The following is a 13962-nucleotide window of genomic DNA, read 5'->3' on the forward strand; positions in this document are numbered from 1 at the left end:
ACGCTGTTAAATCACCAAACTGTATGTCAATTATTATAATTGAATTTCTGAGTTGCACCCAAACAGTGTCGTGATTTGGTAGAAAGATTCACAATATTGGTTGTAAACATTTTAGGACAAAGTCTTGATTATTGAGATATTTCTCTCTCTTGTCTCATTATAGAAAGTTGAGTAGCTAAGCTTTTTGTGCTTAAAATCATAAATTCTAACGTCTGAATCAAAATATTCTTCGTTCATCATCCATATGGTGTTAGAATAATACCAGATTTAGTCAAATTTACATTATATATATATATACCTATACACACAACCATACACCACTATATATTCTCAAAACTATAATATTATACGTATTAAAAATATTTTTAGGAAAACTGGTAAGTACCTGTTCACGGTCAGATATGATAATAAAAAAAAATAATAATATTATATTCTGTACAGTGTAGCACAAACCATATAAGACTATTAACAATGCAGAATACACATTGATTCGCGGTTCCCTGTACTACTTGCAGATAGCTATCTATTACCCAACACAAAGACCGACCTTTTAATTTTTCGCCGTATCGCTTATGCATATTAATTATTGTTTTTTTTTCTATTAACCACAAACAATTTAAGGTCATCTTGCGTGATTCTATTAGATATCAATTGTTCCTCGTATCATCTAGACACAATGTCGTAGCGTTAAACGTGTCTGTGCATTATGGCACTAAAGTATCTCTAGGGCTGGCTCGATTTGTCTTTATGTAGGTAAGTTAAGTAAATAAAAGCAAGTTATTAATTCTGTGTGAAATATTTAATGAAGTGTAAGTACCTATAAAAGAGGTAACATTGGATAGAAATTGGGCAGTGTGAACTTAAACGTGTGAAAATCTTGATATGGAGAGAGCTTTGAAGTTACATATACAAATAATAAAAAACACAAAGTATATATATAAATTATAAAACACATCTAAATAATTATTATTCAGACCACAGTGAAATTGGGGCTTATGGTGAAAGGTTAATTAGCTGTAAAGAGTTGTAACCTTGTCTGAAAAATTAAACAAAGAACAATAATTTGAAGGCTTATAAACTAGTCTAATTTCAGGCAAAATAACTTAGCAACACAATTTAAGAATCACACTTGCATTATTAAGACATCCAGCTCAACGTAGCCTTTGTGCTTAGTCTCATAGCAATGTATGACTCTGTCTACCCCATAATGGATCAAGACGTGATTCGTGGTTGTAGGTATGTCTGCTAGCAGCCCTAGTGTAGGTCGGTGCCGGCAAAGCGGCGGCGCGGCGTCCCGCGGCGTGGTTCCGGCGATTGTACTCGGCCCGCCCATCACCACTCGCCCCATCAGGTTTGATTTACACAATACAACACAGACTCCACTATAATATAACAGGTACTATCTCTATATGAAGGGGAGAGATGCTAAATTTCAATAAATCACTAATTTCCTATATATTAAGGCGACTTTTGATCATATTTCAGTATTTTCCCGCTTAGGCTTGATTTACACAATACTCCACAGATTTTACTTTAATATAACAAACTCCTCCTCCAGATAGACATACATTTAGACTTTACCATAACATAACTTGTTTGACCTTCAATAGAGGATACTAGATTTTAGTATTTTATTTGAGTCACACAATACAAACAGACTTTATCATAATATAATAGGTACTAATGAATGGGATAGATATTATCAAGAAGGTACACAGACCTTTGTCCATATTTCAGTATTTGCCCGACCAGGTTTGATAGAGTATAGAATAACTTCTAAATGAAGGGAATAGATGCATTTAATGAATCATATCGATCGTTATACAATGACACATTTAAATGAAAAAATAAACAGCTTAAAGCAAATAATTTTTAACCAACTAAGAGACCACTTAAAACTAAATCTGACGAAGTAAAGAGTTAGCGACACAAGTGAACGTCTATATTTGAAAGCTATAAGAGCTATCGACAAACGGCTTTAATCCGATCACAATGCCGTAATGACATGCCCAATGAAGCGTTATTCCGTCGGGGCTTCCGTCAACACCGCCGTCTGTTGAAGGCCTTATCAATTTATGATGTTATGGTGAAATCGCGGTGCCAGTGGCGGATTAAGCCTTCAAATGCTTTTCACATGGAAAATATCATGTGGTTGAGAGATTAAAAACTTAACTTAAAAACAACATAATCAAAAACACAACATCTTCAAAAATAAAAGAACTTTGTAAATATTTACGGATAGGTTCAGAAAATCGGACAATGGAATGAAAACTGAAGATGCTGCTGACGGGAAAAGTAGAAAGATAATAATAAATATAGGAAATATAGGATAAATGTAGGAAAGCCGGCGCCAGGCCTCTAAGCACTATGGTGGAGGGTGCAACTGGGAATGCGCAAAGATGAGAGAAAGAGAATCAGAAAATCGTACAGTATTTTTTTTTTAGTTCGAGTTTATATTTATTAATAAAATACAAAGATTCAATTTAGTTGGCTTTTAATCAATTTGTTCTTTATATGTATCTACAAACAAACTAGACTAATCACCACCTCGTAATCGTAAGAAATGATCTAGATTTGGTTTTAATTTTAAAATAGCATTAAAGTTGTGTTTGAGTCACGTATGGATATCCAAAGCCGTACGATGCGCGGGCGGCGTCTCCGCTGACGGTGTGAAATGAGCGGCGGTGCGCGTTTGAACTCACCGCCTATACCGTTTTGTTCAGGCTAGTTTTTGTATCGCGTTTAGGATGCGACCTCTTTTTTGTCCATACTTGTAATGCCGAGTGTGTGGGACTTGACACGTAGGTAACCATTGTTAATTCATGCCTGTTTGTTATTGTTGCATTCCTACTTTGTTATAAGCTGTTGTGGCCGGCATCTTTACAATACTCTTTCTTCTATTATACTGTTGGTTAATCTACTTCGTGATTTCTAATTGTAATGCGCGGTTAATGTTGCATGAGTAGGAAGCGAACGCTATCGGTATCCATTAGACAAATTGTTAGTGATTTTAGTTAGTCACTCATAAGCGATTTATTTAATGTTTGCACGCGAGGTAATAAAATATCTTGGTATCAATTACTGACAACAATTTGCATAAAATAAAAAAAAAAGATTGTGTAATCTTCATGCTATCATGGTTAATTTTCTATGGGTATTTACGATGCACGTATAAATTATTGTTTTTGTGTGCACCAGTATTTATAACATTATTGCTTAGTTTAGTATTCCGTGTCACGTCTAGCTATAAAATAAAAGTTAAATTGGTATAGAAGTATAAGAAAAAGTTTGTCTTAAATTCATTGCTAACTAACTTAAGTTAATAGAATACTGATTTTAAATTTCCAAATATGTTCTGCTTATTCGAGATCACGAAGGTTTAACTTAATAGTTGACGCATTAATCTGGTAGGTACAAATTTAAAGTATAGTTGGTTAACATAATTCCTTACTTTCAAACAAATGAAATAAGATAAAAATTGTTAATTTAAAGTATTGTCAATTATTTCATCTTGTCAAAACTTTATCTATCTTTGATCAGAAGGTCAAAATGGTTGAACGAAGTGAAAATTGTAGTCTTTCTAATATTGCAGACTTTGTATCATTAAGTACCACTATAAGTAGGCACTCCCAATAAAAAGTGTACCTATACCTGGGGTAATCCTATACTGTCGACACATTTTTTGCCTCTAACTTTTGGGTTCGCACCAAAATTTCACCCTAAATGTGATTTTGATTACATATAAAATCAAACATAGCCGAAATACTTACGAAGATTTATTTAAACTACATAATTACATGATTGATATAAAACCCGAGTGTCAATATTCATTTGATCACACATGGCATCCCTTTCATAATTATGAAGTAAAAATAGAGAAGAGGGGTAGGTGTGATTAGATTTCTTTTTGAATCGGTAACCCTATCTTTATTTGCACATTATACGATTATTCCGGAACATATTTGCCACTTATGAGTTCTTATATAAAAGAACAGCCGTTGGTATAAAAATAATTTTGACGGTGTTCGACAGTTTTACGTCTAATGCATTTTAAAATGCATTGACTTTTCTTTTAATAGTATTTGTTGTTAGTAGAATAAGGAAATTAAGAAGGCCGGTAGAGGTCTCTGGGCGCACAGCCCTTCAAAGTATGTTTTGGATATTTTATAAATTCTGTAGCGAATAACATGGATTTTTTAATCTAATTATTACTTAGAAGTAACATAAGGCTTAAATTTATTAAATTATGTAGCGAATAACTCGGATTTTTTTAAATAAAATTAATACTTAGAAGTAATATAACTTTAAGGAAAGAATAGCACTTTATAGCTACAACTACAATTACCTACAACAAATTATATCTGAAGTTAATTATAAACTAATAAGTGACTTGTTTGTCAAGAAGTAGGTACAATTTATTGATTGCATCTTTTAAGTCATTGGTATTGATGTTACCGATAATTTTAATGAGAGCGAAAGTGATAGAGGTTTATGATGCCAAATTAATCTAATGTTATGTTAAATGGAAACCAGTAGAAGCGGCCTACTTCTCAATTTACAAGATATTAATTAACATCAGCATATAAATAACACCGGCATTCTTTGAGTTTTCTTACGGAGCAAGAATAACTTATCGTTTAATGATATTTTCAATCTATCTGTTTAAAGTTGATCGCACCTTATATCGATTTATTGTGTAATATACGTTATAATTAATGTAACCAGATTAATAAAATGGTTTGGCAATCACAAGTTCATGCATATTTTAGTAATAAATAAATCAAGTTGATTTTTGTAAACATAGCAAGAAAATATTTAATAAATGTGGTATAATTTTTCTTACTTATTTACATGGTACACGTATACGTAACTTCTTATGTATCTTTTATGGCGCAAGTTCAATTCTCGTTGTAATTTCTACTTATAATTCACATCTGCTTTGTCGAGTTATGCGGAACTCGTTCATTTCTTGCAAAATTATATATATATTTGCCTGTCTCCATACAACAGAAAGACACAACTTATTGCTTGATCTACTTACCTAGATAAAATAGCGAGTGAGTTCCTAAGTGTATTGAGTCTAGAATGTATCCGTATTCACAAAAAAAGTATTATTATAAAGGCGTAGATATAAACTTACATATCATCACGTCTATATGCCTTGCAGGGAAGACAGAGCCAACAGTCTTGAAAAGACTGAAAGGCCACTGAACGGGCCGAGGGTCTGTTGTCTCTCTGTCTGTGTCTGAATTAAAAAACAGAATTTTGTTCAAGGTGCGTCTTGTCGTCGTCGTGTCTTAGTCTCGATTGTCCTTTTTTTCATAAGTCTGTCAGTCGGTTTTGGTCATCTAAATTGTCAAGTCAAAGAGTGTTTGTCCATGGAGGCTGAACAGCTGTTTAGCCTAATGATAGAATTGAGTAGTGAGTACAAAAAGAATAGGACCACTCCATCTCTTTCCCATGGATGTCGTAAAAGGCGACTAAGGGATAGGCTTACAAACTTAGGATTCTTTTTTAGGTCCTGTCCCTATTTGAATCTCAATTCTATCGTGAACGCTGAGCTGAACGTGGCCATTCAGTCTTTCCAAGACTGTTGGCTCTGTCTACCCCGCAAGGGATATCAACGTGACCATATGTATGTATGTTTTATGTATTATGATGATATTTATTTATTTACTTAAGGTATACACAACAGGTATTAAGGTTTGTTAAGATAGGTACTATTAAAGTATTTAAAAAAAATTGCAAAGATTTACTTGGTCGAAAATGTATTATAACAATGGCCGTGTTCTAAACTACAAAACCTATTATTTTTACTACGTTAAATAATAAATGTTAATTCGGTTTACGAGTGCGCTTTACAGAAGCAGTAGTAATTACTCTAAGCAATACGGTTATGCATGTAAATTAGCAGAGTATGTTATCATGGACATAAGCAGCTGGTATGCAAATGATTAAATTCATTATAAGTCAGGCTAAATAAATAAACCCATATCTGCTGATGACGCTTTGTTTTAGTAGCATGTAATTATGTTTGTATTAATTTCAAATACATAGATTTAATTAGTGATAAATTGTAGATTATCCAAATCAGAAAAGAAATCCCACTATCGAACAAAAGCCAACTAATCCAAACAAAGACATTTATTTTATTAACAAAAAATTACTAATAGTCCCTGAAATATACCACAGCTACACTGAAAAGGTATTCAAACTCAAAAGGGTTTAAGTGAAGTCCAGATCTCACTTCACCTATTTGAACGAACTGTGTAAGTGAAACCATAGCGCGTTTTAAAGTTATCGTGGCGCCATCTAGTAACTTTGTTTCACAAATTATAAACTATGTAAATGTGACCTAATACCTACATCATCACTCCATATCTTTCTCAAGGATATCGTAATAGGCGACTAAGGTAATGGCTAATAAACTTGGGATTCTTCTTGGTAGCGATGTGCTAGCCTAGCATAGCAACCTGTAACTATTTGAATTTAAATTCCATAATTATGGAACCCTTATAGCTGAACGTGGTCTTTTAGCCGTGATTAATATATGTATTAGATACATATTTTAAAATATATTAAATACTTAAAGCATGTGAATATCATTGTAGGTTATGTTAAGTCGTTAATTAGGATGTTATGTTTTAGGTCTAAAACTATCTAGGTATTATTTAAAAGTGAAAAACACTCATCACGAAATCTCTAAAAATATTCAGTCAACATAGATAAAATTTGTAGATTGTAAAAAGGGGACGTCCGCAAGGGAAGGACTTTTGGAAATTTGAGTCCTAAGCGGGTGGAAAAGGGGTTACAAATTTATGAAACCTTGTGTAGGACGCAAATAAAAATTGAGATTTAAATTTGCGATCAGTAAAATATTAAATTCATTTCCAGCACTTTAGAATAGGGCAACTTCACTCTTTCCCAAGCATGTTGTAAAAAGGCACTAAGTGAGATGAGGAGGAAAACTAAATTTTAAATAATGCATTTCATGTTTTGTTACATGAAAAGTCAATATTTATATATTTCATTTATTTAGTAAGTACTTATTTAACAGAATTACATCCAAACAATATTTTATTAGTTCGATAATTTAAATCATAATATAATTTTAGATAAACTATTTTAGATATTTTGGTGTCGTACATTTTGAAGAAAGGCGTTAATTTTTTCAGAATATCCACTGTCCGTATTTATTTTGTTGCGAAGTTGTTGAGAAGTGACGATGACTTTAGAAATTTCAATTTAATTGCACACCATGAACATCAATTCAATTTGCCTGGAGGCTAAGAAAAAATAAAGGTACAAACAACATTAGTAGCTTCTTTGTCGTGCACTGGAACCGATTTTTTTATTATTTTCATTTTGCATCATTACAACCGTTGCGAGATTGATTCCACCACAATGGCTGTCAACTTCAGTGGATGAATAAAATGCGCTTATTGTTGTTATAACAAAATGAAGTCGTAATGAGAAGTGTACTGTTGCGTTGCACTCTGTGAACAAAATGTCACTCAACTGAAATTTTAATCTGGGAGCTTGCTGCTTTCTTATTGAGGAAGTTAATAAATATTTGTGACATTACAAACAAAAGGGTACCACAGAGAAAATTCTTTGCATGTGCGATTTTCTTTTTTTGTCAATATTAATTATATTTCGTCGCTTCATTCTCGATATAAGATATTCACAACGTAGTCCCTTCAACCTACAAGGTAGCATCGCACGATTTTTAAAGAAAGAATCGATTATTTTTTACAAATCGATTCATTCGTTCTCCTTCAATCATTCGCCGTTCGCTCACACCGGACATCTATAATTCATTCCTTTTTCGTGCGAGGTAGCAAGCACACGTCTCCTACCGTCAACGTAATTTAAACTACCTACAACAGTTTGTTAGCAAAGAAAAATGACCAAGCGTAGTGCAGACGAAAAAATCTCACACTATAGGAGAAAATTACGGAAATTGGAAGAAAAGCAGAAGTCATCTCGTCCAAGACGAATAATATTTTCGGATTCAGAATCATCAGACTCCGAAAAAAGTCACAGTAAGTACTTTATACATTACATTACTATTTTTTCTTTAGTTGTGAATTAAATGAAAAACATTTAAAATACCCATTTCAACCGGGGGGTTGGCCGTGAGTCAACACGATGGTATAAATACGTGTCTAACATGCCTGGGGGTTGGTCGAGAATCAACACGAAGGTTAAAAATCGGCACTGTCATGCCCGGGTATTGGTCGTGAACCAACACGAAGGCAAAACCTTAATATTTTTCATCTACCTTCTATTATTGAGAATTCATAATTCTCGGTAAATACATGTGCAATATAAAACAATTTAATTATTTTGCATACACCCACAAAAAAAAAAAAAAAAAGTATCTTTATACGTAGGGGTATTTATGAGTACGTAATATACTCGTACTTATGTGTGTCATTTAACGGTATCGCAACGTCCTAAAATCGATGTTTGTGGTCATAGATGACACCGAGCCGGAGATCATTGTGGAAAGACCTCAAGCGGACCCTCCAAATACTCATCCGGCCGAGGAAAGCGTCCCGCCGCTGGGAGAGGGTGCAGGGCCCAACGAAAGCGAAACCACTGAGGGCGACGCCGCTGCCCCGGAGCTTGATCCCGAGGTGTTACTGGCGCTCGGCGCCAAGACAGAAGACGGCCCCGAGTACGGGGACAATATTCATGCAAATTTGGCACAGCTCTGGACCCCTTTGTTAAAAAAGGGCCTCTCTAAGGAGGATAAGGAAAAATTATTAAAAGAATATTTGGTGCCTCAAAATTGTACATTATTGCAAGCACCCAAGCTCAATCCGGAGATATCTGCAGCGATAACTGAGAGCAGCCGAAATCGGGACAAGAAAGTGCTCAGTGCACAGCAACAGCTAGGCGCGGGTGTAACCGCAGTCAACAGAGCAATGGATTTGATTTTGAGCAGCGAAAACGACATCAAACTAAAGACTATTAAATATCTTAGCGACGCATGTCGCATCCTTTGCGACCTGCACTATACAGAAACACAAACTCGCATTAAGCTCATCACCCCAAGTTTAGACAAAAGCTTTGTGAATGTCGTTCAAGATTCACGTCGTGATGAGACCCTGTTCGGAAACAAATTGTCCGAAAAAATAAAAGCCTCGAAGACTATAGAAAAGCAAGGTTTTCAAATTAAGAAGACTACACCAAACCCTGCATCTTCGGCGTCTACATCTTCCCGTCCGGCTCCACCACGGGGAAACTGGTCAGCGCCTCCCCGCTACCCGAAGGGCGGCCGGGGAGGAGCCAAGAAAAATCCGGCGCCAAGGAAGCCGTCGTCATCAGCTCCCGCGACTGCGGCCAAGGCCACCAGCAAGCCGCAGACACGCGGACAGACACGGCAACAGTAGTGCAGGTACACGCTGGCCGCATACACCTATTCTACCGCTGTTGGCAGAAAATAACCGATAATCCCCAGATTTTGAAATGGATTCGTGATGGTCTTGATGTTCCTTTTCATAATTTAGTAACACAGGACTCTGCACCCGTTAGTCATATACTACCGGAAGAAAGACACGACATGTCTTTAGCCATTGAGAATTTACTAAGTCTAGGCGCTATAGTCCCATGCTTCTCGACACCGGGACAGTTCTTGTCAAAAATATTCCTCGCGCCTAAATCAAATGGTGGTAAACGATTTATATTAAATCTAAAACCATTAAACAAGTTTATAAAAACGGAACATTTCAAAATGGAGGATTATCGTACTGCTGCTAAGATTATACCAAAAGACGGATTCTTAGCCACTGTAGACCTTAAGGAGGCTTACCTTTTGGTTCCATTAAATATGCATGATAGGAAATACTTTCGATTTCAATTTAAAGATGAAAAGTCTCAATTACAGACATATGAATTTACCGCCATGCCTTACGGGCTGGCAGTAGCACCTCGAGTGTTTAGTAAAATAATGAAAGAGGTAGTTACATCCCTGAGGTCACGTGGCTTCAAATCCGTAATATATTTGAACGATATTTTATGTATCGGCAATGACTTATCCGAATGTACGCATAACGTCAATGAGACAATTAAACTTCTTAAATGTCTAGGTTTTGTAATTAACCTAGAAAAAAGTTGCTTAGAACCGCAAAAGGTCCGAAATTTTTTAGGATTTGTGTACAATACAGCTGACTTAACTTTGTCTTTGCCTTTAGAAAAACGCAACAAAATTTCACAATTGGTCTCAAAATTTTTATCATTGCCTAGATGTACCATCAGAGAATTTGCACAATTGATTGGCACTCTTATCGCCGCGTGTCCCGCTTCTAAATACGGCTGGATGTACACAAAAATTCTGGAAAGGGAAAAGTATTTACTTTTGCAAAAATACGGTAATTATGATACGAAAGTGTTACTCCCTGATAACATTATACAGGACTTAACTTGGTGGTCATATAACATTAACTCAATCTCCGGTCCTATGAGGACACAAGGTTATAAAAAAGAAATTTTTTCTGATGCATCACTAACGGGCTGGGGTGCGTATTGTGATGGAAAGCGTGCAAATGGCAACTGGAAAGACAGTGAAAGAAATCTTCACATCAACCAACTCGAGTTGATTGCAGCCTTCCTAGCCATTAAAAGTTTCCTTCGCGAAGAGAAAGACTGTGCAATATTATTAAGGGTTGACAATACTACGGCCATCAGTTACATTAATAGAATGGGTGGTATCCAATACCCTCATCTGAGCAACATATCCAGGCAAATTTGGCAATGGTGCGAGACACGAAATATTTGGTTGTTTGCCTCTTATATAAATACCAGAGACAACAAAGAGGCTGATGAGGAATCCCGTCGAATCAACCCTGATATCGAATGGGAACTCTCGACGTCAGCCTTCGGTCAAATAACAGAGGCATTTGGTGAACCCGAAATAGATTTATTTGCATCCCGCTCCAATGCCAAATCTGATCTGTATGTTTCATGGAAACAAGATCCCGATGCAATGACCGTAGATGCTTTCACTGTCGATTGGAGTAATTACTATTTTTACGCTTTCCCACCTTTTGCGTTGTTACTGAAATGTATAAGAAAGATCATCGATGATGAGGCTGAAGGGATTCTTGTGTTTCCATACTGGCCGTCCCAGGCATGGTTCCCCATGATTCAAAAAATATTAAAAAGAGATATTTTATTACTAGAGCCTCATAAACATCTTTTACAATCTCCTTTCAGAGATCATCATCCAATGTACAAGCGACTTACCCTGGGTGTCGCGAAGCTCTGCGGACGGCCTTCATCCAGCAAGGAACCCCAGCGGCGTCAGTAGAGTTGATGCTCGCGTCGCTCTCCGACAATACGGTAAAACAATACGGTTCATCTCTCAAGTTGTGGTGGGAATTTTGTTTAACAAACAATATTGATCCTTTCAATGGTTCAAATGAAGCCGTCATATTATTCCTTACAGAGCAGTTCAATAAGGGAGCTAGGTACGGTACACTCAATAGTCATCGCTCTGCCCTCTCTTTACTAAAGAGTGACGTAGGAACGGATGAGCGAGTTAAGCGCTTATTAAAAGGTGTTTATAAATTAAAACCTACGGCGTCAAGATATAATTCCACGTGGGATCCACAAATAGTTATCTCTTGTGTCGCAAATTGGGTTCCTCATGAAGAAATTGAAATGGAGAAACTAACAAAGAAGTTAGTAATTTTACTAGCTTTGTGCACTGCTCACAGAGTACAAACTTTGTCTTTGATTAAAGTTGATAATATTTCTAAAAGCTTAATGGGTATTCATATTAAAATTACAAATTTAATTAAAACCTCAGGCCCTGGTAGAGAACAACCGGTGCTCTTTCTCCCTTATTTTAGAGAAAATTTGAACATTTGCCCTGCCACAACTCTTGATGCTTATTTATTTAGAACAAAGGATATTCGGGCCCAGAATAATAGTCTACTATTAACTTACAAAAAACCATATAAAACTGCATCACCGCGAACCATCAGCAGGTGGATTAAAACCGTTTTGTCGGAGAGTGGCGTGGATGCGTCCGTTTTCAAAGCGCACAGCACCCGCCACGCTGCCACGTCGGCGGCGGGCGCGGCGGGCGTCTCAGTCGAGACCATCCGGAAGGCCGCAGGCTGGTCCCACACATCGTGCACATTCGCTAAATTTTATAATAGAATAGTGCTCGATGAAGACCGTTTCGCCAGATCAGTATTTGGTTTGCCACACTCAAATCTAGAGTGATATATAATTTATCTGTTCATGCTAAATTAAGAAGTTTATACATGTTTAGTTTTTCAATAAAACCATTAATTTGATTATCAATTATTTTTAACGCAAAACTTTCATCTCTAAACATCTACGTTGTGAATATCTTATATCGAGAATGAAGCGACGAAATATAATATATGATCAAACGAACTTCTCAAGTGAAGTTCGATCGATATTATATGAGTCGCTTCATTCGAAGATATAAGAACCCACCCTCCCTTAAGCCCCATCTGAAAGTTCTGCGGTTTCTCTCTAAAGAAAATGAATTATAGATGTCCGGTGTGAGCGAACGGCGAATGATTGAAGGAGAACGAATGAATCGATTTGTAAAAAATAATCGATTCTTTCTTTAAAAATCGTGCGATGCTACCTTGTAGGTTGAAGGGACTACGTTGTGAATATCTTATATCTTCGAATGAAGCGACTCATATAATATCGATCGAACTTCACTTGAGAAGTTCGTTTGATCATATAATTTATTTGTTTGTGTTATCTGAATTCTGAATAATACAGCCAATAACTCCATCCCAAGTAGCGTTGGAAAGCCACTTTTAATAGCGAATTTGGATGAAGTAAATGTGCATAGCAAGTGTTTTTCACTGTCCATTTTTACAGGTGAAAAGCGTTGTTTAAGTATTTAAAAGGCTGATTTTCGAGTGGCTCGAGTGGTAGTATATAGGTAGGTGTTGAGTAGTATAGGTAGTGGGAGGAATTTTCTTGAGACTAAGACCCTTAATAGGGTGTACCTACTAAGTAATTTGTGGTGCTTCCACAGCATAACTATAAAGATTTTCAATAGATAAAAAAAATTACGGCTACCTGCTATTCCATATGAAAACTTCGTTAACAAACGATATGTCAGTCGAAGGGTTTATATTATAAACTCTGGCCCTATGATAAGTATGTGAAATTAATTTATTTGATACCGTTTTAAAGATCAATTTATGTAAATTCCGTTACAAAAGCAATCCGACTCGCCGTTTCTTATTTAGGGAAATAGGTTTTAAAATAATAAGTTCGAATTCTATACATATTATAAAACAATAATTTTATATATCTCAAAGCTCAGTCTATTTGCAAGCAACAGGACACTGTAAATAACCTCAAATAGATATCTCAAAAATAATGTTAAGATAACCTTATTTTTTCATGAATTTAAGGCTCAATAAATAAATATAAATGCATAATTTTTTTCAGGAATATTTAACGCTGTCTCCCGGCCTATAGAAATTGCTCCAATATTTGTGGCTTTAAAACTGACATTTGTCAAGCGTCAACCTCGCCCGACAGACGTGTATGACATGGCGGAACGGAGGCGGTGTGCCTCGCGCCTCTAATGCATATCATCACAGCATAATACCACACTATTGCAAATATAAGGTCCGCTTCAATCCCAATCAAGCTAAAGTTAAGTTTGTTTCGTTTGTTCACGCTTCTTCACAGTATTTGAACTGATTTGATGACACTTCAAAAAAGTTAGGACAGGGTTACTTTTATTTGGTAATTCATACGTCAAAATGGAAAACGGATGTTTCAGTTCAACGGGAGCAGCGGGCGGAGTTACGGGCGAAAGCTAGTGGCGTGAGACCAAAAAAATCTTCGGATACTAAGAAATCCATACAAAAAATAATAATACATACCTACGAATAACTCAATTTGCTTAATTTATTCAAACCTTAAACATCATTGAATCAT

At 35.9% G+C, this 13962-nt stretch overlaps 2 protein-coding genes across 2 annotated transcripts; both read left to right on the forward strand.

Annotated features, from left to right (window-relative positions):
- Window positions 1–7843: 7843 nt before the first annotated feature.
- Window positions 7844–9401, forward strand: LOC132902727 (uncharacterized). The gene is made up of 2 exons (XM_060948910.1): window positions 7844–8045; window positions 8485–9401. Exons 1-2 carry the CDS (start codon window positions 7907–7909, stop codon window positions 9399–9401), a joined length of 1056 nt encoding a protein of 351 aa, XP_060804893.1. The 5' UTR covers window positions 7844–7906.
- Window positions 9402–9571: 170 nt separating this feature from the next.
- On the forward strand, window positions 9572–13604 carry LOC132902730 (uncharacterized). Its single transcript, XM_060948915.1, has 4 exons — window positions 9572–11137; window positions 11224–11477; window positions 12000–12130; window positions 13465–13604. The coding sequence occupies exons 1-4, from the start codon at window positions 9572–9574 to the stop codon at window positions 13602–13604; spliced, it is 2091 nt and encodes a 696-aa protein (XP_060804898.1).
- Window positions 13605–13962: the final 358 nt, after the last annotated feature.

This window comes from Amyelois transitella, chromosome 3, assembly GCF_032362555.1.
Source record: "Amyelois transitella isolate CPQ chromosome 3, ilAmyTran1.1, whole genome shotgun sequence".
Lineage (NCBI taxonomy): Eukaryota > Metazoa > Arthropoda > Insecta > Lepidoptera > Pyralidae > Amyelois > Amyelois transitella.